The 24,184-nt window shown below is 35.5% G+C and overlaps 1 protein-coding gene across 13 annotated transcripts in view; it reads right to left on the reverse strand.

The window, feature by feature from the left end:
• SCN2A (sodium voltage-gated channel alpha subunit 2) overlaps window positions 1-24,184 on the reverse strand; it is a 146,591-nt gene that overhangs the window by 43,574 nt on the left and 78,833 nt on the right. For 5 of the 13 annotated variants that reach the window (XM_024735852.1, XM_024735854.1, XM_024735858.1 and 2 more), the window contains 6 exons: window positions 23,805-24,092; window positions 18,512-18,859; window positions 14,289-14,421; window positions 9,742-9,980; window positions 3,721-3,894; window positions 1,456-1,812 (listed from right to left, as the gene is read on the reverse strand). In XM_024735852.1, coding sequence (XP_024591620.1) covers window positions 1,456-1,812; window positions 3,721-3,894; window positions 9,742-9,980; window positions 14,289-14,421; window positions 18,512-18,859; window positions 23,805-24,092 — 1,539 coding nt within the window. Of the gene's footprint in view, window positions 1-1,455; window positions 1,813-3,720; window positions 3,895-9,741; window positions 9,981-14,288; window positions 14,422-17,477; window positions 17,499-18,472; window positions 18,860-23,804; window positions 24,093-24,184 lie in introns of all 13 variants that reach the window. The other 8 variants (XM_024735860.1, XM_024735861.1, XM_024735850.1 and 5 more) reach the window with 6 other exon arrangements.

Here is a 24,184-nt window from a genome sequence, read left to right on the forward strand (position 1 = left end):
AAGCCTTCTACCAACAGCCAACAAAGAGGAATTGGGACCTCCTGCCAATAGCCATGAGAGTGAGCCTTCTTAGAAGCTGATCCTCCTGTCTTAGTCAAGATAACTGAGTTCCCTGCCAACATCTTGACAGCAACCTTATGACAGACCCAAAGCCAGAAGCACCCAGATAAGGTGCCCCCAAATTTCAGACCCACAGAAACTATGAAATAATTAATAAATGTTTATTGTTTTAGGCCACTGTTCATATTTCTGGATTGTACACTGTTCATGTTTGTTGTTATTTTAAGAAGAGGTCAGAATTATCTAAGCTAATACTGAGGAGGTTGAAATCTTGGGATAAATAGAAATAAATGATAATCTTTTGCTTTTTTTCCCCCTCCCTTTTCTTTTCCTCTGGGGAATTGGAAGTTGCTTTGATGTGAAAGGAAATTAAGTCTATAAATTGCATACTTTAAAATATTGGTTATGACTATTCCACTCGACTGGGGCCTAATCAAGCACCTTAGTATAATAACTTTATATTTAAAGTATAAGAGCCTGATCCCTCTTAGAGAATCTACTGTCCTTTCTTCCCCAACCACTGGGTCCACTGTTCCCTGGCTTGGGACAGTCTACCTTTCTTCTTACCGAGCTAAATCTTACATCTCACTAAAGATATTTCAGGGCTGAACTCCTTGACAAAGCCTTGCCTGATCATCCTTGCCACTGTAAAGCAAAGTTTCCATCTTGTGAACTTGACATATAACACTTCACTTTCACATTTTTTCACTTACTAGTTCCTATTTTTACTCCTGTTTAGGTAAATGTCATATCACAATGCCATATATATCTTCCTATCATCTTTCCCATGCCTCCAGGACTCAGCAGAGATGTGTTGGACATGGTTCATTTTACACAGAAATGATAACCAAGTGATTCTTGAGTCAGTGTTACTTGTTCATACTGTAGTTTCTAGGCAACAATTACCTTATGTGCTTTTAATGGACTGAGATTATCACTATTTTTTTTAAACTCCAACTTGTAGAGAACCCAAATTCGAAACATTTTCAAGTGATACTATTATTAGTACTTATAAATAAAATGAATGACTGTTCTTCATGGCACTTCCATGCTTTAGTACAAGAACTGAAATATAAAAGCCAAAAATGGCCCTCTCCATGATCAATAAGAGGTACAGAGATGAAGAACAGCTTTGGTTCAAAAGACATTTTAAGAGTTTATGTTGCATATCAATTATAGCTCAATAAAATTGGAAAAAATAAAAATAATGAATAAGGAAATACTTAAAAAGAGTTCATGTGGATTTCAATAGTCTGAGCTATACCTGACTCCTGCCACCATGAAAATTGAGAATTGATTTAAAAAAAAAACATTCAAAACATTCCTCAGTTGAACATACTTTTTCATGGTTACATTGTCTTTTACTGAAAATGAGAAAAATGTTTTACCACATACCACCAGGTTTCCAATGACCATGACCATCATGAAGACAGTAAGGCACATGGTTTGACCGGCGACCTCCATGCAGTCCCACATGGTCTCTATCCACTCTCCACACAGCACTCGGAACACAATCAGGAAGGAGTGGAAGAAGTCATGCATGTGCCAGCGCGGGAGTTCACAATCATTGGAAATCTTGCAGACACATTCTTTGTAGCTCTTACCAAAGAGCTGCATGCCGACCACGGCAAAAATGAAGACGATGATGGCCAACACCAAGGTGAGGTTACCCAGAGCCCCCACTGAATTGCCAATGATCTTTATCAGCATGTTCAGAGTCGGCCAAGATTTTGCCAATTTGAAAACTCTGAGCTGGAAACAAAAGCAAGAAGGCCATTACTGCTCTGCATTCTGAAGAATCTGCATATTTGTTTGTAGGAAAAGTCTACAGTGTCTCAATTTTAGATGATGGATTATTCATGTGCCAAACTATTATCTGGCAAATGTATTAGTTTGTTACCATGGGATATTTTTCATTTTGAAATAGTTTATATTGTAAATAAAATAATTATACAGTTTTTCATCAGCATTCAAAGAATAAGATTCACCAAATATTCCTGAATCTCACATAAGCATTTATACTATTCTTTTTGTTTTTCTGTAAGGAACTGAGATATCTAACATTAGTGGTGATTAATTAGAAAAGACTCTTTCAGAAAAGTAGAGGCTCTCATTATTTAAAAGCCCAAAGTGGATATATTTTTCAGTGTACTTGAAATATAATGCTGAAATGCACAAGTGCAAACAACACTTATATAAGGTACAAGAGAAAAACCAACTAATTTCTTTAAATATCTGGACTGCTACATCTGTAGCTTGCTGTAATATTAGGCTGTATTTTAAAGGAGATTTATTATATTCAAGGAAGAAATACTTGGACTTGAGTAAAAAGCTGTATTCTGTCAACCTTTATGTCTTCAGTGATTTAATTAATCAACTCATTATAGTGTGGAATGGCTCTCCACTACTGTGCCTGACACATTGGTTGTATTAGAAGCCTCTAGAGTACCATTTACCATTAAATAGCAGCAGCATTTTATTTCCGATGCTTCAGTAAATGTCAGGTCAAGAGTAGTGCATTATTTAATGGCAGCTAAGTGACCCAAAGGAGCAGATATAAGAACCAAAATTTTTAATTTATTCCCAGAGAATAATTAATGCAAAAGGGCCTGGTATACTAAGCAAGACACTGATGTTATTATGCCTTCTATCTCCCCAATGCATCACATTATCACAAAGATTTACTAAGCTTCTTAAAAGTAGTTGCCCATATTTACTTGTTATATAATCATTGCTAATTTTTGTTTTGTTTTTTTTTTTGCATCCTTCTAGCTTCAAATTAAGATCTACAGCTATCCATGAAGACTAGGAAAGGAAATCACAGCTCTAAGGATCTTAACACAAATTTGAAAGTGGTAAGGGAGTTTCTAAACAGACTTCACAACAAAGTCTTGAAACTAATCACTGTTAAGATAAGTTGCCTATAAGAATCTGTCTTTACTAACTATATACAACCTCTGTTGTTTCAAAATAAATCACAAAAAGTTAGAGCCAACTCAAATAAACAGCACAATAAAACATACCAAACTTCAAATGGCAATGTGTCAAGTGATATTTTGTCTCATCTGTAAAAGATCCGTAAACTTTGAAATATAAAGATCAAATGAAAGACCCTTTCTTTAAAATTAAAGTATAACACAGGCAACTCTTCTCAGAGAGTGTATTTGTTGACTTCCTGACCTGGCTGAAGGAGCAGATGTATAGGAGCTCTGTCTTCTTTCCCTGTACACTCTACCCAGTCCCGGGTCTTGGCTTCTAAGGGGGCAAAGTGGGCAACTCCATGATCCCTTAGCCTCTGGTAGAAAGATGAGCCCACCCAAAGCCGCAACCAAGCCTTATCATGGGTAAGCAAACCCCTATATAGCTGAGAGGTACATATTGTGTTGTTTAATTTGATATGCGTTTATCTATGACCTCCATTTTCTCTCTCCCCATTAGCCTTGCAATTCAATTACTAAGGACAGAACTATTGCCTGTTCATTTGAATAAACTTAATCTATGCATTAAAACTATGAGGAAGAAGAAATTACCACCTGCTTTGTTAGAAGTATATTCAAATAATATTAAAGCTATGGGAAATCTTGTAATTTTTTTCTAGAAAAGAGTGACTACTAATTAAATTATTTATAAAAACATTATGTTTACTCTCAGTTAATTTACCAGTCGAAATGATCGGAGAACTGACAATCCTTCCACGTTTGCCAAACCAAGTTCCATTAAACTAAGGCTCACAATTAAACCATCAAAAATATTCCAGCCTTCTTGAAAGTAATAATATGGATCCATGGCAATTATCTTTAGAAACATTTCTGCTGTGAAGATCCCAGTGAAGACCTAAGGGAGAAATGTTTATTACACAAATGAAGACTCTTGAAAACATAAATAACTATTGAGCAATTTAATTTAGTCCCAACAAATCACGATTCAATTCTGAGTTTTAAAAATTGGTTAGGGGGCTTCCCTGGTGGCACAGTGGTTGAGAGTCCGCCTGCCGATGCAGGGGACACAGGATTGTGCCCCAGTCCAGGAAGATCCCACATGCCGCGGAGCGGCTGGGCCCGTGAGCCATGGCCGCTGAGCCTGCGCGTCCGGAGCCTGTGCTCCGCAATGGGAGAGGCCACAACAGTGAGAGTCCCGCGTACCACACACACACACACACACAAAAATTGGTTTGGGTCCAGGAAATTAGTATCCTCAAATGGTTTGTATTCAAATCAATATTTAATTGTTTACTATATTTAAGGTTTATCAAGTGATAAAGAATACAAGAATTAAGACAATAAAATTAATATTCTTCTCCCTAGCCCTCCAAAAACTCACCAAATAATTACCTAATAGTTTGGTTCCCTCCCTTGGCCCTGCAGGCAAGGCTGGTGCTAAAAAGGCTTTATATTGTCTGTAATAAACAAGGTCACCACTAGCCCTATAGATGTTAAGGATGCTTTTAAAAAAAAAAAATTATTTTCCTGGCCAAAGAGAAGCAGCATTCTCTATTCTCCATTTTCTTTCTCTACAACTATTTTAAATTTTCCACGTGTCTTCAACCATTTTTCTTTATTCTCCACTCTCAGTACTTCTGCATCTCAGAGATAATGGAAGTCAGTCAACCTGAACTTACTCAGTTTCCTTATATCTACCAAACTACTTACATCCACACCATACTTTGCTTTTTCTTTTCCTGTTAAAAATTAAAGACATGTCACTGCTTTGCTCTAATTTCTGCAGCTGCAATTATGTATCTTCTTTGGACTTCTTGAAGAATTCACTTTATCAATTAACCTGTAGTTTCAACCTCTTCCTGCTACTGACTTCTTCCTTTTGGGATTTTACAAGTATCAACAGATACTCAGTCCCTCTCCACCTTAAAACTACCACCAGCATCATAAAAGAAACTCTCCTTGCATTCAACTTCCCCCATTAGCTACCACCATCTGTCTTCTCTTCATAGCCCAACTTCGTTAAGAGTTTGTGTACTTGTCTGTACTCACTAGTTCCATTTCTTTAACTTACCCCCTGACCTGCCAGCAGCACAAACTGCTTTAACCAATTTCACCAACATAACCGAAACTGCCATTGATAAATTCAATTGAACTTTTAATAGTTATCTTGCTTGCCTCTTTAGGAGTTTTTCACAACGTTGTCTGTTCCTTGTTCCTTAAAATAGTTTCTGTCCTGGCTTCAGTGATCCACATCTCCCTGGATACTTCTCAGTTGCTTTTCCTCCTCCAACAAATCATTCAACACTGGATTTTTTCAGAGGTCTTTCTGTCCTCAACCTTCTTAATCTAATTTTCTTTTTACAATAACTTTACATTTTGAGATCTATTTTCCCATTCAAGCATATCCCCTGAATTCCAGAACTACATCCTTATTTCCTTATTCAACACCTCCACTGGATAACTGTCTCACAGGTACCTCAAATTCAACAGGTCCAAAATTCATTTCATCACTTTCTCTGCACAACCTTGCTTCTCTTAAATGGAATGAAGCTCTACCTCAGTGGCCAGCTCAGAAACATGAGAGTCTTGCTAACTTTTCCAAATATCTCTTGAATAGTTCAAGTTGAAATTCACCCATGCATGTATTACCAGTTTTTCCTCCTTTTATTGTTGAGTAGAATTCTATTGTTTGAATATTCTATAAATATTTAAATAATGTATAGCACTTTTTGTCTCTTTTCCAAGAAATCTTGGCCACCCCAATCACATGTGCTAATATTTTCATATAGTTTATACTTACATATGCTATAAATGCTTGCTTTAAATAATCAGTTGTCTTTTCAAGAAATTAAGGGAAAAAAACCAGTATTTTCTATTTACCCACATTTATTCATTTCTAGTGACCATCATTCTCAAATTTCCATCTAATACATTCTTCCCGTTCAGCCTGAAGAACTTCCTTTAGCATTTCTTGCAGCATAATTCCGGTGTAACAACTTTTTTAAGGTTTTGTTTATATTAAAATTCTTTATTTCACACTAGTTTTTGATAGATAGTTTCACCATAGAATAATGTTTTAACTTCTTTTTTTCATCAGGCCACTTTCTTATGGCCTGAACTGTTTCTGACGAGATGTTAATCCCTTGTATATAATACGTATTTTTCTTCTGGCTGCTTCTAAAAGTTTCTTTTGTTTTCACAGCTTGGCTAAGATGTGTCCAATGTAGTTAATTTTATATTTATCCTTGTTGATGTTCACTGAAATTTTACAATTTAATATTGTCTAAGTTAATATCTTTCATCAAATTTGAGAACATTTTGGTCATTATTTCTCCAAATATTTGTTTTGTTCCATTCTTTTGTCCTTCTGAGTCTCCCTTATGTAAATATTAGACCACTTGATGGTATTCTGCAGATTAGTGTGACTTAGTTCATTTTTCCTGTAAGTTTTTCTCTGCTGTTCAAATTGGATAATTTCTACTGGTTTGCTTCAAGTTTGACACTTTCTTCTGACATCTGCAATTTTCTTTTAAACTCATCCAGTGAATTTTTCATTTTCAAATTTGTACTTTTCAGTTCTAAAATGTCTAGCTAATTCTTTTATATAGTTTCTATTTTTTCTGCTCATATTCTCCATCTGTTTATTCTTGATGACCATTTTTTTCCTTCAATTTGTTAAATGTATTTATAATAGGTCCTCTAATGTCCTTTAATGCTAATTTTAGTAATTCAGCCATCTCTGGATCTACTTCTATTGAGTATTTTTTTCTCTCAACTCAAGTTACAGTTTCCTATTTCTTCATATATCATGTAATTTTTTATGTGATGTGAATAATGTAGAGAGTTTTGATTCAATTATTTTTCTCTAAAAAGTACTGATTTTTGTCCTAGCAGGAAGTTAAATTATAGGTTGGCCACTTTGAACTTATGGTAGTTAGGTTTAATACTTAAGTAGGGCACAGCTATTTTGGTTTGCTCTTTGTCCTAGTTGAATCTTCTGGTTCTCTGACATAGCCTTTACTCCTTTAGTGTAACCCCTTTGGGGTTTTAAAGGAAAGCCCAAAGTCTTTGTTCAATTTCTCCATCTTGGTCAGCTTTAAATTCCAAACTCTTGGGAAGTATTTCCTTCTATTCTTTTTTTTTTTTGGAACAATTTGTGAAGGATTGGTGTTAATTCTTTAAATATTTGGTAGGATTCACCAAAGAAATCATCTGGGCCTAGGTTTTCCTTTGTGGGAACATTTTTGATTACTAATTCAATTTTTACTTGTTATAAGTTTTTTCGTATTTTCTATTTCTTCTTGAGTCAGTTTCAGTGGTTTGTTACTTTCTAGGAATTTTTCCATTTCCTCTAGGTTATCTAATTTGTTGGTACAATTATTTATAGTACTCTGTATACTCCTTTCTATTTCTGTAAGATCAATAGTGATGTCCCCTCTTCATTCCTGCTTTTAGTAATTTGAATTTTCTCTCTTTTTCTTGGTAAGTATAGCTTAAGATTTGTCATTTCTATTGCTCTTTTCAAAAAATCAACTTTTGGGTTTGTTGATTTTTTTCTGATGTTTTCCTATTCACTATTTCATTCATTTCCACTCTATTCTTTATTATTTCCTTTCTTCTGCTAGTTTAAGATTTAGTTTGCTCTTCTTTTTTCTAGTTTCCTAAGGTGAAAATATAGATTATGGATTTGAAGTATTATTTTTTTACTACAGGCATTTACAGCATAAATTTCCCTCTAGGCACTATTTCAGTTCGGTGTGTTTTCATTTTCATTCATCTCGAAGTATTTTCTAATTTTTCTCGTGATTTCTTTTTTAACCTATCGGTTATTTACAAGTCTGCTTTTAATTTCCATATATTTATACATTTTCCAAATTCCTGTTTATTGATTTCTAATTTCATTCTATTTTTGTGAGAAAAAATACTTTGATTTCAATCTTTTTAAGTTTAATGAGGCTTGTTTTATGACCTACCTATCGCTTATGCTGGGGAATATTCCATATGTACTTGAGAAGAATGTGAATCCTGTCTATATATTTTCTGCTATTTCATTATCTTCCTTAACACATAAGACAAGTCCTATTTTGAACTGTCCATTTGTTGTTTACGTCTTTCCAGCATCCACTCTCTCTTCTTCTGATAATGGTAGACCTAATTTTCTTCTTCATAATTGTATTCATTTACTCTGTTTCCAGTGATAAGACATGGTTCTGGTTTGGCCAAATAGGGCATTCTAACCCTAGAATCAGATTAACTGACTGACTTAGAAATGGTCATGTAACTCCAACCAGGCCAATGATATTCAATTCTTGGGCTTTTGTTGGAACCACTAGTTAGGAGGCACAATCCTTCTGCTTAAAGAGCTGTGTCAGGATAAAAGTTGGTAGACTGTTACCATCAATAGAATACCCAGACAGAGATGAAAAAACATACTGGGATAAAGTTGGCAAGAAGCTAACTCCCAATGACATTGACTGAGAACCTGAATCTAGCCAGATTAAAATGTGGACCTATGCCCAAATGGACTTTAGTTACTTGAAGTAATGAATTATCTTTATTTTTGCTTAAGCCCATTTGAGTTGTTTCCTAATATCCACCTCCATATGCTTCTTTGATCTCTTGCTCACTTTTTATAGATAATGTTGAAGTGATTCCTATATATGTGAAAAAATTTGGACCAGGTAATGTTATTGTTCTTTCCTAAAGTTTTGTGATTTTTGGCCAGAGCTTAAAGTAGTCTCCGAAATATCTTTTGGAGTCTCTGATACAGTATTCAGAGCTTCCATTGCTCTGTGAATTTCTCATGGGTATAGTTTCTCCCACTGTAAAATGCAGACATTCATAGTATCTACCTGAGGACTGACTTTGTGGGAACCTAGAGAGAGGGATTTTACATAAACCATTTAATATAATGCCTGGTACAAAATAAGTGGTCAGCATATATGTGTTAACTTTACCAGTTAAGATCTATCTGGATTATAATAAAAAAATAGTGGTTACTTCAGAGTTTAAAAATATTGTGTATTATACTTCAGAATATATCATTTACTAACTATATAGAACCTGTTTATATGTTCATTTATCAAGTTGGAAGGTTCATGAGAACTTAATAAGCCTCATATTGATATTAATATACTTTTGTTGCCTGAATTTATTCATTTTGTTTCTCTGTAAAAGACCACTTTACTTTCATTTCTATCATTCTACCATGTATTCATGAATGTTAATACAAAATTTTAAGTAAAAGTGTATACAAAAATTAATCATTTTTAAATTCTTAAATTTATAGGACAAATTCAAACAGAAATAATAACCTCTATGATGTTTCCTCTCTTAAAAATCCATCTTCTGTTATGAACAGATGATATTTCAAAATTATCTGACTTGGCATATTTTATAATTTGTTTGGCAAATGTAGACATGTCTGAAAGAATCTATTCTAAATACCTGAGAAACACATCAGGATTTTACCATAAATCAATATCCTCCATAATTCATAATAATCTTTGTAAAGAATGGGCAATTTATATTTAATTCTAAATCAAACTATACATAAATCTTTGAATCTTTTCCACTGCTAAACTGTAGCAGTATATTTTTGTTATAAAAAAGTGATGCTGAACTTTTGCTGTCCAGGTATATACGACAATTAATTCATATTTAATTTGAGAGTGATATGTGAAACTCATTAAGGCAATCATGAACTCTTTCAGTGGGTAGAGTAACCCTCAGTGAGCCTTACCAGGTTCCCGACTGACAGCACACTGCTAAACTGCTCCGTCATGGGATAGTGCTCCATGGCCATGAAGAGGGTATTTAAGACAATGCAGATGGTGATGGCCAGGTCAACAAAAGGGTCCATCACAACCAAGTTGACGAGATGTTTCACCTTTAGCCATGGCTTACAGCAGTCCCAAATCAAACACATGTTAGCAAATTTATACCAGCAGGGTGGGCATTTCTGTCTGGATTCTTCAAGTTCTGTAAGAAAAAGGTTAGAATACTTATGAAAACTGCTTCCTTCCTATTAAGCAGCCTTTGGTTTAAACTGCAAGTGATTTTTTAAAAATCTAAAGTTGTTAAAAGGCATTATAGGTTAATCTGATGGTTGAGCAGGAAAGCACTTACAGTGGGTTAGCTGTCATAAAAAGTGTGGGCACAGAAAGGCTAGTAAACTTTCCAAACTTATCTTGGTTAAACATGGTTTCCAAGATTCTATCTACAATATTAAATAGTCTGATAATTATCTTTAAGGCTATCAGAAATTAATGGGTAGGACTTGTGTTAAGTATACTTAAAGCTCATCTATGTTCCAGATAGAGCAAGACATACATTATCAAAGAACACCTCTCAGGAGATGTCTTTAAAACCTTTATCAGTCATGTTGAATCTCAGTTTCTTGGATTAGATATGTTCTTTGTGTATTTTAATGAGATAGTTTTGTCAGTGTCACCAGTCTTAGTTAAAAAGTTTCTAGTTAAGCCTAATTAGATATAGGCCTGTATATTAAACTCAGCAGTATTTCTTAATTTAACTAGATGGCACAAAAGAAAAGGAAATATCAAACCTAAGAAACTGAAAACTTAACTGTTTCACAAAATGGGACTTATGTACTACTGGTAAAATACAAGAGGAGCTTAGGTAGAACATATGTAGAATTCATAAATTTTAATGGTATGCATTTATTTTAATATATTAAAATGTGTAACTATCACACCAAACCTATGATATAAGATTTCATATAAAAATACATTTATTTTTAAAAAATACAATGATTTCAAAAAGAATTTCAACTAAATAATAGGAGAGAAAAGACAGAAATGCACAGATCTATAAGGTGATACTGTAAATACTGAAACTTAATAAATAATGGCAAAGAATTTGGGAGAATTAGGAAGTGGGTAATTATCTGCTCTTTTCCTTTGGTATATTTCTCTCTTAATCAACTCTTGAGTGAGAAAAGAATTCAGAAGTTGTTGTTTTCTGCCAATATCATTGCTGCACTCTGTTACCTGCTCTGCCAAATGTAAGACCATCACCGATTAGCACTAAAATAGAGGAAAAGATTCTTTGTTCATCCATAGCATGACTCTGGTTGGTCACTTCAGTATTACTACCGTGGCAACTGGAATATCCCTCCAAACCTGGTACAGTTTACTAAGAATTAAACTTTTCAAGAGAGTTTATGCAATGGACAAACATGACCATAGGTAGTGATTTTTGCTTTGCTGATAAACATTCACTACCAATATTATAAAGTTTACTACTTCCCTAAAGTAAATTAATTTCCTTATTATTTTTAACAGAATTCCATGAGAGGTAGATTCTTCAATTGTCTCTTTATATACTGAAATTCTTCAAGCACCCAGCTTATTTCCTTTTCTCTTAAATGTAATTTTGTAAACAGTAAACAATAGTTGAATTGTAAATCAGAAGAAAAATATAAATATAGTTATCATGCACTGTTTTGTAGAAGCTTTTAAGACTCCCGAATAAACCCATATTTATACTGAAGGTAAAAAGGCTTTACTACTTACAGTAAATAACAAAAGAGAATTGAAAAAGCTCTTTGCCTATGTACAGTCAGAATAAGTATTTTTTAAAATGTTACTTGTAATTTAGCAGATAAAGAGAAGCAAATAGAAACTGTGTGGAAAAAGTAAATCAGAGAAAAGTTCAAAATGCAGCCAGTGTTGCTCGTCTTGACACCAGGAAAAAGTGGAGCGGAGTTGTTAAATTCTAAAATAAAATCATTCAATTATTCATGCTAAAAAATAAAAAAATAAAAAAGAATATCACACTTTGAAACAAAACAAAGCACTCAGGGAGAACTACAGCCACGTCTCCATTTTTCCTGGGTGGGTTATCCACACTGAAAATCATTTACAGCCCAGTTTAGATCTTTTGCTGGCTCCCCTCAATTCCTCAGTGCTTGTACCTCACCCTCCCACCACCTTCCCAAGGATTTGACCTGGAAACATTTCCATATGGTTTTTGCATTTTAAAAACTTGAAAAGCAAACAATTCATTTTTCCTTATCTCCTACAGTGTCATTAAGTAGGAGGCCATTCATTCATTGCCTGGACAATGGAGACTTAGCTGTAGTTCAAAAGAAGGAAAACAAAAGTTGCCAGCCTGGATCAACAAGCCTGGTTCCAAAAAGGAAAGGTGAACTAAACCATGATTAGACATAGAAGGAAGGATCTCCAAATAAACAGATTATGTCAACCTAAGACACCTTTCCACTGTTATTAGGAACAAAAAAGGATTATATTAAAGACAGCTCTAGTTGCATGTATATGCTATGTACTGCTAACAACAAGCCTTGATTAATGTCAGATTCAAAATGTTTAGATATAATCGAATAAAAAAAAGTAGGCTTTGCATTCTACACAACCAATGAAAAACAGAATGAAAACTCAGCCATTTTTCCCCACATAAATATAAAGTTAAAAGCTCTGCAGATATTAAAACCAAACACTCAGTCTCCTGCTTCCTAAGTTACACTTATCTCTAGGACATCCTTTTCATTCTAAGCAAGTCCATGAGACACATTTGCACGGAGGGCGACGTGGGTGCACTCATTTTTAACTCCGTATCTTAATTAGTGGACAAGTCCAATCTTGTGGTGGTGGGTTGATGTTTTTTAAGTAATTTCTTAAGTTAGCCCAAACTTAATGCTATCAGAAGTTCAAAGTAGGACTGTTAATTTAGACTTACCCTGTCTCCTTCTCTACTTCTCGCTTTAGGGAGCAGACATGCTGCTGACATCGGTAGCAGAACCACTGGCAGCTTCCTCTCAGTGGTTTTGCTATGGCAAGGAGCAGAAGACCAGAGAATCTTCAAAAGATTTACCTGGAGGGACAGGGAGGAGCAAGCTACTGGCAGCTGGGGGGGGAGAGGGAGTGCAAGCTAACGCAGGCGAGGTTGGGGAAGAACGTACTGAGTTTAATATTCCATAGAAATCAGTGAAAAGATTTCTGATATTGCATTAGGACATTATGAAAATTGGGTCCTGCAGTAACTGACATGGCTGTGATATGTAAGGCCATCTACACTGTGAGATTTTCCTAGCTGTGACTTTTAGGCTTTCGGTACTGATATTAGTATCACGGGATCTTTGCCTTCAGACTGGAAAATAATTATTGCAAGAATCTATCCAGTGTCAAGAGAAACTATAACTAACAGGAAGAAAGGCATGAGCACATGTTCGCGCTCTCTCCTTCATTCTCCATCTTTCTTTTTCCTTTGACACATCTACACACACACACAAACACACACACACACACACACACACACACACACACACACACACTTCGGAGGGGAAGAAAAGGGAGGGGTTATAAAAGAGAAAAGGAGAGAAGGGGAAAGGACAGCAAGGGAGGAGGATAGAATATATTTTACATGAAAGTATTTTCCAAGTAGCTGAAGTTGATGATGTTTGAATTCACTTACAGTATAGAAAGGCACAAACATGTGAATTAACAAAACAACAATAAAACAACCAATAATAATATTTATTGACTGTCTTCTACATGCCAGGTGCTTCTACATACATAGGTACTTTATATATGAGGCCTTATTTAATCTTTACAACAACTTTAATCTAAACGTCATTACCCACACTTTACTGATGAAGGAACAAGTGTAGAGTCTCAAGCTAACACACAGAGCCAATGATTGATCGCAAATCAAGCTGTCCTCAAAGTCTTTATTTTGGAATTATAAGATCCAGACCTCTAAACAATATATTCACTACTCACATATAACCTGCAACTAAAGAGAAAGCTGAGATATTGTAATATCTGATCAGAGAGAGACAAAAGTAGTTTTACAAAATTTTGAAAACTTTGCTTCAAAGAGGTTAATATCAAACCCTAATTCTCATTTTTTCATTTATACATCTGGTTAAACCAAAAGAGTTTATAGCTTGAGTCTCAAGCAGTTAATACAATTTAAATGGGTTAGCATCACCATAAAAATAAACATTTATCATTACATTCCTTTTTATGTCATGCACATAAGAAGCTTCTACAACTTAGAACTTTATCTACCAAAGTGGTATTCCAAGTATACCTCGAATTTGCAGTAGATTCCTGGAGGCTAAATGTAAAAATCTGTATGAGACAATAGAATCCATGTGTTGTACATGGATTTTACTTTTATTTAGTAAAAGACATAATGATGATTTGGTGTCAAGTCAGGAAGAATTTTCTTAGAACTTATGAGAGTTTTTTTCATCATTACCAGAGCACCGCAAAGTAATTGTGTGTAAGACTTCTGACATACCTTCCATGGTGTTGGTCAAAATACTAGCCATACTCGTTGCTCTTTGCTTTGCTGTAGGATCTTCCAACAGATCCATGGAAACATGATAAGAACTGGACCGTCTCTTTCTTATTTCCGTTTCAGTAGTCGTGCCCTAAAAAAAATTTTCATATGAAATAACTATTATTTTTAAGGGTAGCAAAATCCAAAGTGTTCCTGTAATAGGTGTTACTTAAGTATTCACCATGCTTTCTCAGATGTAAACAGCTCATTAAGACATTGCTGGAATCATCATTCTTGGAAGTGTTTAAAAGCCCATCATATTCTCAGCTTTCAGGGATGCCTGGGTTTGTGATCAAGATGGACTTTTCTAATTCTTCCATCTTGGAGCTTTGGGCTGGAGGGATCATGCCTATTACAGGATAGATAACCTTTTAGCATTTCAGCCAGTCCTATCTAGAACTTCAAACTGAAGCATATCACTCCTTGATTTACTCACAGGTTGAGCTATTAGATCTTTATTTATATACATTCATGTGGTTTAATGTTTGAAAAGAACTTTAAAGGCTTCCCTAATATGTTCTCCTAAAATGAGAATTCCACTTTAAAATGCTTCTGTTCATTATAGACAGGTAACATTTCCCAACATCCTTAATAATAAAACTAATTTTTAGAACTATCTATAACTTTGTCTTACACTTACAAGACAACCCATCCTTGGCATTGAAACTCTTAATTTAAGGCAAAACATCAAATTGGGGGGGGGGAGGCTCTTTGATTTTTAGCAATGTTGTAATGACTTGACATGTTTCTATTCCAAAATAAACTCAACAGAATTTCAATATGGGCAGAAATTTATTCCTATGTCAGGAGCTCAAATAATGAAGTTAATGGTCACAGGAAAAAAGAGCAAAACTCAAGCATTCCTAATGTGGGTCTGAGTGCTAATAATAAATAAGTCACTTTTAGTTCTCTGAGGATTTTCCTTATTTCTAAAACAGTAATATGAGTCCTGTTCATCTACTTTATTGTGCTATGAATATTTAACACTATTTTATTAACCTGCATGCCTCTAATGCATACATATCAAAAGCAGACTTTCCACTCAATTGATAGGACTGTCATTAATGGGAATAAACATTCCTTTAGGTTGCTCTAAAATTAATTTTACTGTGAAAGAAAAGTAAAATTAATGAGAAAAGAAATAACCCCTCTCTGAAACTAAAGCTCTTTAAATCAAAAAGTTGCCTCTCAGAATTTAAAATATTTTGCTTTGTCAGAGAAAGGCAAAGTTGGAAGGAAAAAATAGGGTCACTTATGAATTTGGTAAAGTAGCAGGATATGAAATGAATGCACAGAAATCTCTCATTCCTGTATACTAATTATGAAAAATCTGAAAGTGAAATTAAGAAAACACTCCCATTTACCATTGCAACAAAAAGAAGACAATATCTAGGAATAAACCTACCTAAGGAGACAAAAGACCTGTATGCAGAAAATTATAAGACACTGATGAAAGCAATTAAAGATGATACAAATAGATGGAGAGATATACTATGTTCTTGGACTGGAAGACTCAACATTGTGAAAATGACTATACTACCCAAAGCAATCTACAGATTCAGTGCAATCCCTATCAAACTACCACTGGCATTTTTCACGAAAAGAAAGAAAGGAAGGAAGGAAGGAAGAAAGAAAGAAAGAAAAGATAGGGTCGCTTAAAGGTCATCTAGTCACTTCTGCTCTATATAAAATTATATGTGTAATCCTATATCTGTCTAATTTTTAGTGCTAGATTCCAAAATCTCTAATGATATTACCAAGGAAATTCCTTCTTAAGTTACATTGCTTCAGTTGAATTTATGTGTAAAGTGTAGGATATTGTGTGCTTTGGAGGGTGGCATTTGTTTGCAGCTCTTTATTTTCTGTTCTCTTTTCCTCTCTGCAGTCTTGCAAAGTCCCTTCTTTGGCCTGCACTTTCAGCTCATGTGACACCATATGTTGCAGCTCATGTTGCAGTGCCCTGCCTCACGCCTGACTGTAGCACTGAAGGATGGACACAAGGCAGCAGGAAATAGAGATCACACTAGGCTTTGTTTCAAACTGCCCCAATTTGCCTTCAGAGATTTATCCCACCCTCTCTGATATGACAGGATTTTGTGGTAATTATTGATAAATGCTAAATATCTTCTGACAGACTGACATTCTCTTTGTATTTATGCAAAGAAGTTGTGGATTTATTTTTGTTTGTTTAATTAACCTTTATCAAGATCAGTGATACTCATACTTTATTATGTGTAAGAACCATGTGAGATACTTTTCAAGGAAGAAGAAATCCCTGATCTTGCTCTCCTCGGCCTTTTGGTCTGAGTAAGTGTGCGCCCAGAAATCTCCATTTCTTTCTTTAAACCACTTTATTGAGATATTATCGACATGTAAAAGGCTTTATATATTTCAGGTATGCAACTTGATGAGTTTGGGGATAAGTATACACCCATGAACCATCACCACCGTCAGGTCATAAACATTTCCATCACCTTCTAAAGTTTCCTTCCACTCCTCTTATTATTGTTGTTGTTGCTATTTGGGGTAAGAACACTTAACGTGAGATCTACCTTCTTAGCAAATTTTAAATCTACAATTCAGTATTGTTAGCTCTAGGTCCTATACTATATAGTAACATATCCAGAATTTATTTATCTTGCATAAATGAAATTTTGGACTCTGTGGTCATCAAACTCAGAGAAGCAGAGAGTAGAATGGTGGTTGCCAGGGGTGGAGGGAGGAGGAAATGAGGAATTTCCACTTTGAAAAGTATCCCACGGAATTCTGATGTAAGTAGTCTGAGGATGAAATATATTTTGAGATACACTGGGTTAAAATGAAAGTTTTTGTTTCCTTGGCCATGTTTTCTTTTCCATGTAAGAAAATTAATGGGAGGTAATATTGCAATACACATAGAATGTAGGTTCAGTAGTCAGCATACCTGGGGTCAAACCCTAGCTCCACCATGCACAGGCCTCAGTTTCCTCCTTATAAAATGAGGGTAATATTAGTAACTACGATAAAGGGCTGTTGTGAGGACTAAATGAATTAATGCATGTAAAGTGTTCTGGACAGTATCTAGCACATAGTTAGCCATGATTATTTTTTAAGAGAAGTTGACATTCCCTTTGCATTCTTCCAGTTTCTTTCACAACAGAGTTCTACTTTTTTCATGATTTGATCTGACTCCAGGATACCTGGACATTTCTCTGGGAGAAAGTGGTGGGGAGAGGCTATGTGAAAAAAGTGAAGATCAGTGGCTATGTCTATAATCCAAGGTAAGAATCTCCTCTATTAGATGACTGAAAGCTGACTCCATATGATTTTAATGTAGCTTAAAGAGCTCGTCCAACTATAATGAGTAGAATTGTGTAAAAAAAAAAAAATCATACTGAGAAGATTTTAATATGACTCTGTAAGCTATAAAGTATAACCAATGACATTGCTAGAATATTTTTATATTGGCAAATGAAATCTTATTTAATACCAAACTTAAAAAGCACCTATGTTTTACAAAGGAAACGTCAATAACATATCCCTGTAAGTGTCTGGTATTTAGTTGAGACCCTTTTTCATATGCATGATTTAGGGCCACTATGTTAATTAAAAATTCATGACGGTAATATAAAAATTGAAATCTGCCCTAATAATTACAACACATGACTTTACCAGGTACTTCGAGTGGCTTCTTTACCACACAGATGTACAATGGTCATTTGACTGGGTGCTAAAAATGTTACAGCACTCTGACCTTCCAAGAGGAAGAATGTTGCATTGCAGGATTTAGATGTATTTAGTAATACTATCTACTTCAAGTGGAAGTATCAAGTTCTTCTTTTAAAGGAACAGAGATAACAAGATCCTTAAGATAAGTATTTATATCATTTCTTGCATTTACTTTGCTTATATTAACTAATCATAATGCATGATAAATTGTTGCTATACTTTTTGGCAAGTTTCATTCTGTAGTAATAATGATGATGGAATACTTCTAATTATAGTCTATGAGACCCAACCTACGTTTTTAATTCATTTGAGAAAAGTCTGAATTGAACAATTTGACAAAATAAGTTCATAACTTATTTCGGCCTTTGAACGTTAGACTCTGTAAAATTCACACGTGTGGATATCGAAACCCATTCCTGCCTGCAACCAGCCACAGCTCCCTCGCCAACAGCTGCAGGTTTCATTGGCCTCACCTCTGGCAGGAGCTGTCCAGCAGGAGATGTGAGGGCAGAAGGGCCCCCGACCAGGGAGACCACGCCGTTGCAATCCACAGCACTGTGCATCTTCCCGTTCATGGGCAGAACGGGGAGCACCCTGGAGGCGCGGCTGGCCTGGCTGACGTTGCTGGGGCGCCGCTCCCCGTGTCTGTGCGGCACAAACAGAGAGTCTCTTCTGCTGTCATTGTCTTCGAAGGTGCTGTGCTCATCATCGGCAAAGTCATTCTCAGAGCCAATATCCTTGGCTCGACCTCTGAAGCTGAAAAGGCTCGCCCTACTGTTGCGTCTTGGAGAGAAAAGGGAGCCACGGATGCTCAATAAAGACTATCAATAACAAGAAAGGAAACAAACAAAAAACAGATGAACAGAATTAAGTGCTGGTGTCCTGAACAATATGAGCCTGGACTCTTCATTTCATAGCTGTTGACTCACCAAAGGTAAGGCATTGGACAGGTGGAAGCAAGGGCTCCTGTGGCAACTGCTGGTGGGGTTCTGGCACTTTCTACTAGGTACAGGTCTTTTGTTTTGCTCTCCCTTTTCCTCCTTTCCTTGATTTTCATCTTCTGAGCTCTCATTTTCTACCATTTTCTTTTACTTTACCCATGACTTCAGATAGTCATAAGTACCCCCCCCCCCACAAAGACTGTTTTGTCTCATTTCTGGCACCTAGAACTGAAATCTTTGCTAGACCCTTCTCTAGAAACTATTCTTATTTAACAATCCAGTGGAAAGCAATTAAGCACACAACTAAGTTTTGATCCTTTGAAGCCAAAACTACACCAGTAAGAGTTCACTAGTGCCCACACCCAGATGCAGATCTCACCACCAAGGAAAATAAAACCAATCTTGCTAGTAGGTCTGTTTAATTATAGTACAAGGAGCAACTTCTCTCCTTCCCTTTGCATATTTTATAACAGTCCTCATGAATAATTTAAACAAATCTAGCTGAAAGAACTGTACGATTCATTCCCTGATTTTCACTCTTCTGTCTCAAGAAATCTCAAGAGCACCATATTTACAAAAACCTGGTCTTCACTAACTATCTGGTCAAAACCATTTGACAATTTTCTAGATGACTACAATGTCATTGTTATCATTCAGTTTACTTTGATTCTCAAACATAGTACCATTGAGCACAACGAATCATTTCCTGTTTATTACTAGTCTACTTTTACAACCTCACTCTAGTGAGCACTTGTTTCTATTTGTCCAATACCCATTTGTTCTTTTTCTGTTGACAGTACCCCGATTATCTCCAAGACCTGCTCCCCAGGCAAGACCATGGCCCAGGTCTAGTCAATGAGTGTATTCCATGCCTCTGGCCATAGAGCCTGTTTTGAAAATGGGTAGGAGACCCTGCATGGTCCCTTGACAGTCACCAATTTCTTGTACAATTGTTGAGAAAGAGGTGCATTTTCGATTGAGGTTGCTAAAAAATATTGAATGTAAGTTTGGAGCCATGGTGGGCATCTTATCAGCATATTGGAGGAGCCTGGAGATGTGGAGTAATACTTGGCCCTGATAACATGTTTTGAGCCTTTGGATCTAGCTGTGCCTAAAGCTACTCATTGATATCATTTATATAATTTAATCCTCTTTTTTGCTTAAGCTGGCTTAAGTTGAATTTCTATGATTATTAATAGAATACCAACTTTATCATTTAACCATTACTAGTTTCATCTTTTCATCTCCAAAGGATTTAAAGCTAACTAAAATTATTATTTTGTACCTATATATTTTTTACATTCCCTGACTAATAAGTATACATTTAACTTTATTTTCAGCTAAAGAATGATTTTCTCAATAACATCTATAAAATGTCTATAATCTTTAAACACTATCTTATGTTATATGATCTTATTCATTATTTACAGAAACACATCTAAGAATACGGATCTGCTCCCACAGCAGAACTTATTTCTTCTTTTCCTATACCCATGTTTTTTCATCCTGTTATCAACTTCATTATTCTTTTCTTTTATTGTTTCCATATGAGTATTGTTTATTTTTTTCTATTTTTTAATATTTATTTATTTATTTGGCTGTGCCGGGTCTTAGTTGCAGCACACAGTATCCCTGACCAGGGATCAAACCCGGGCCCTGTGCATCGGGAGTGTGGAGTCTTAACCACTGGACCACCAGGGAAGTCCCCAATACGAGTATTTTTTAAACTTCTCCTACACTATCCAACTTCTTTCATGTCTCCTTTCTCTCCTTTCACAAGGGACTTTAAATTAGCTATAAGGACATAACAGTTACAGAACTTTTGACCTACTGGTTATCATTACCTCAAAAAGAAGCCAGATAAGAAATGCTTGGCAATAAGAAATAAAGCAGAAATTATGTATACGTACCGCTCTTAGTAAGAGTTTTTTTTTAACTACAAGTACTCCCCTCAATTAGAGCCAATAGAAGGGCTGGAGAGAAATGTTATTAAATTGCATACAGTGTTTCTCAAAGTTCAAAGGTGAATTATGCCACACAAGAGCATAGTTTACATATGGCAGCTATATGAAAAATGATTGTTTCCCATCTGTTAGCATCAACTTCCACTGTTTACATTGATTACATAAATCCATAGCAATCAAATGCTATACCACAAATAGAGGATGGACAGTAAGAAAAAATCTGCCATACCAAATGGATCTCTAAAAACTCCTCGTTTATCACAAATATGGAGGGAAATAATAACTTCAGAAAGTCAACAGTATCTTATAAAGGCTTCAAAATAAAATATTCAGGTTGTCTTGAGACGTCATTAGAGATTGCACTCTTGACTTTCTTCTTTCCCTTCTCCCACACTAACAAGTCATATTGAAGTCTAAAAACTATTTCATACAATCCACTTACTCTACTGAGAAAATTACAATCCTATGATAAAAGTATTCATTATATTTTTTTCAATATGAAAGTAGAAATGGTTACCGACACAGTTGCCTATCATGTCACTACAAAACAATAGTTTTTAATACTTTGGGGCCTTAGGCCCTTGAAAAATCTAACAAAAGCTATGGACCCTTCATCACCATACCCAGGTTAAGAACCTGGTTCACTATTTTCAGTAGTACTTACAGGGTCTTGCAAAGTGGGATTAATATGATTTCAGCATCCCTCCCTTTCTTCCTCTTCCTTTATCCCTCTCTCTCTCTGTGCCTCTCCATTGCCCTCTCCATCTTCTTAGTTACTTGTTTGTCTACTTCTTTATCAGATAAAAATCTTTAGTTCTATTTTTATACACACACCACTTCAGAAACGAATATCAATTTGAACCAGATATTACATGTTGTATGAGTGATCACCTATAATGCCCAATTAGGAAGCAGAGGTTTTAAGAAGACAGTATGGGGAAAATGTTATGTCTTTGGACAAAATTTACAGAAACAGATGGGATAGAGCCTAACATTTTCAGACTTTACTATTTTGCCTAGAATTAGTTCTATAGGACTTGAAATGAAGCAAATTGGAATAACTCTGTGGTATCTGTTGGTTTGCAGTTCAGATTTAGGTAGTTTTTCCTCAGGTAACTTACTTTCCGTCTTTCCTCTCTCCTTCCTTCTCCTTTTCCCTTCCTTCAAAATAAACAATGCTCTAAAAAGGGGATTTGATTTTTAAAAATTCACATTTATTAAGATTAGTATCTCCACTAATGTAATCATAATGATTGTGACAACAACATGAATAGGGGTGAGTAAATGTTGATATTTATTTAAAAACAAATTCTACTTCAAATTTGAATTCAGCCTCACTAAGCCTTTAACTTATCCTATCTTATAATGTTACCTGGACTTGGAGTGAATCAGGTTGACATAAAAATTTATATGTATTAAACATAAGGCTATGTGAGACTGCGTATACTAAAAAATGTACAAACAGCATGTATAATCCTAAATATACATATCTTTTAAATGAAACCAAATTGTAAATTTCCTCAACAGTTTCTTAAGATTTTTTAAAATATTTTTATTTCTTTTATTATTATTATTAAAAAAATTTTTTTTGGCCATGCCACATGGCATGCAGTGTCTTAGCTCCTTGACCAGGGATCGGACCTGCACCCTGCTGCATTGGAAGGTGAAGTCTTAACCACTGGACTGCCAGGGAAAAAAAAGTTTTTTTTTTTTTAAGATATTCTTTCTAGTCAGCCTGATACAGTGGAACGTTCAAGGGTATCAGTGTCAGGATAAATCTGAATGCCGCTTCAACCTTTAATAACCAGATGACATTGGGCAATTATTTAACTTCACTGAGCCTAAAAAATAGTGAAAGTAGTACTATGCAGGGCTGTTAACATTAATTATGGTAGAGTAAGAAGAATGCCAAGCGCAAAACAGGCACTCAGCGAAGAATACCAGCCTTCCCCTGTCTTCACATCTGCAGATTGGGGATGAAGATTATAGTACCACCCTAGGGCTGTAGTGAGTGGCTTCAAGTAGAAATGGACCACATAGGTGTTAGCTATTATCACTGTTATCGGTGCTGTTCAAACTGTGACTGTTAACTGTATGGATATTAAGCTTTCACTACTGAAAAACTGTATTTCTGGTAATTCTCTTGGTAATTTCAAAGACAATTAAGGATCCTAAATTTCAAAGTTTCAGCAGCTTGTGTTGGTACATAAGCCAGAAACATCTAGATATCATTTTCTACACTATGTAAGTCAAGGTATTCTTTTCATGCAAGTCTCATTAAACATAAGACAAAGATAATCAAGAGCAATTAAGCACAACTGTTTACTTAGTGTCATAAATCTTCTCAGTGCATGTCTACCTAAAATTTTTGATTACATTTTTAGAAAAATTTTGCTTCGGTTTCCCTTGAAACAAGGACACGAAGAATACACTCCTCATATGAAGTTCGCACATGCATGGGAACAACTGCACAGATGGTCTGAAAGAATCCACTCTTCACTTTTAGGAACCTGTCACTCAGGAAACCTACCATTCACTGGGTCCAGGCACCACAGCTAAGAAGGGACAGTAACCATCTGCTGATTATTCCTCATGTAGAAAACTGCCCTGAGAAGTCTCAGAATCACAAGCCTTCCCAAGCCCAGTGGGATCTATGCTCTAAAAATGCGTTCCTGAATTCCAAAAAGTCGTAAAACTCACAAATTCCTTGAGGTGATAACCAAAACACTCAATGATCATTACCATTCTGAAAGCATTGTGCCATCCAGGAAGAAGGCAGTTTTATCTAACCAAATTCTGGCAAATCTTTAAAAAATTCTGTTTGTTCTGACAATGCAATTTACATAATCTAATATTTTTACCTGGTGTGGAGAGGAAAATCTCTTTTCATATGTCAGCCTGCTTCCTTCTAAGGAAAAACGGAAACCTTTTCTTCTTATGCTGTCTTCAGATTCAGATTTGGGGACCCCATCTTCCTTCTCTTCTTCTCCAGACTGTTCTTTCTGTTTCTTTTTCTTCCGTCTGTTTTTCAGCTCTTTTTCACTCTTGGAGCTCAACTTTGATGCTGCTGAAGAACTTTCTGAGAAAACCCCTATCCCACCAGCACCACTGACATCTCTTGATTCAGCAGATGCTGCTGCCGCTGCTGCCTAGAAGGGTTCAAGGGAGATGGTAGTTGTATATACACTTGGAAAAACTCTATCTATGTTACCGCTTACTTCATCTTTGGTATCATGAATAT

Source organism: Neophocaena asiaeorientalis, unplaced genomic scaffold (genome assembly GCF_003031525.2).
Source record: "Neophocaena asiaeorientalis asiaeorientalis breed wild unplaced genomic scaffold, Neophocaena_asiaeorientalis_V1.1 scaffold72, whole genome shotgun sequence".
In the NCBI taxonomy this organism is placed as follows: domain Eukaryota; kingdom Metazoa; phylum Chordata; class Mammalia; order Artiodactyla; family Phocoenidae; genus Neophocaena; species Neophocaena asiaeorientalis.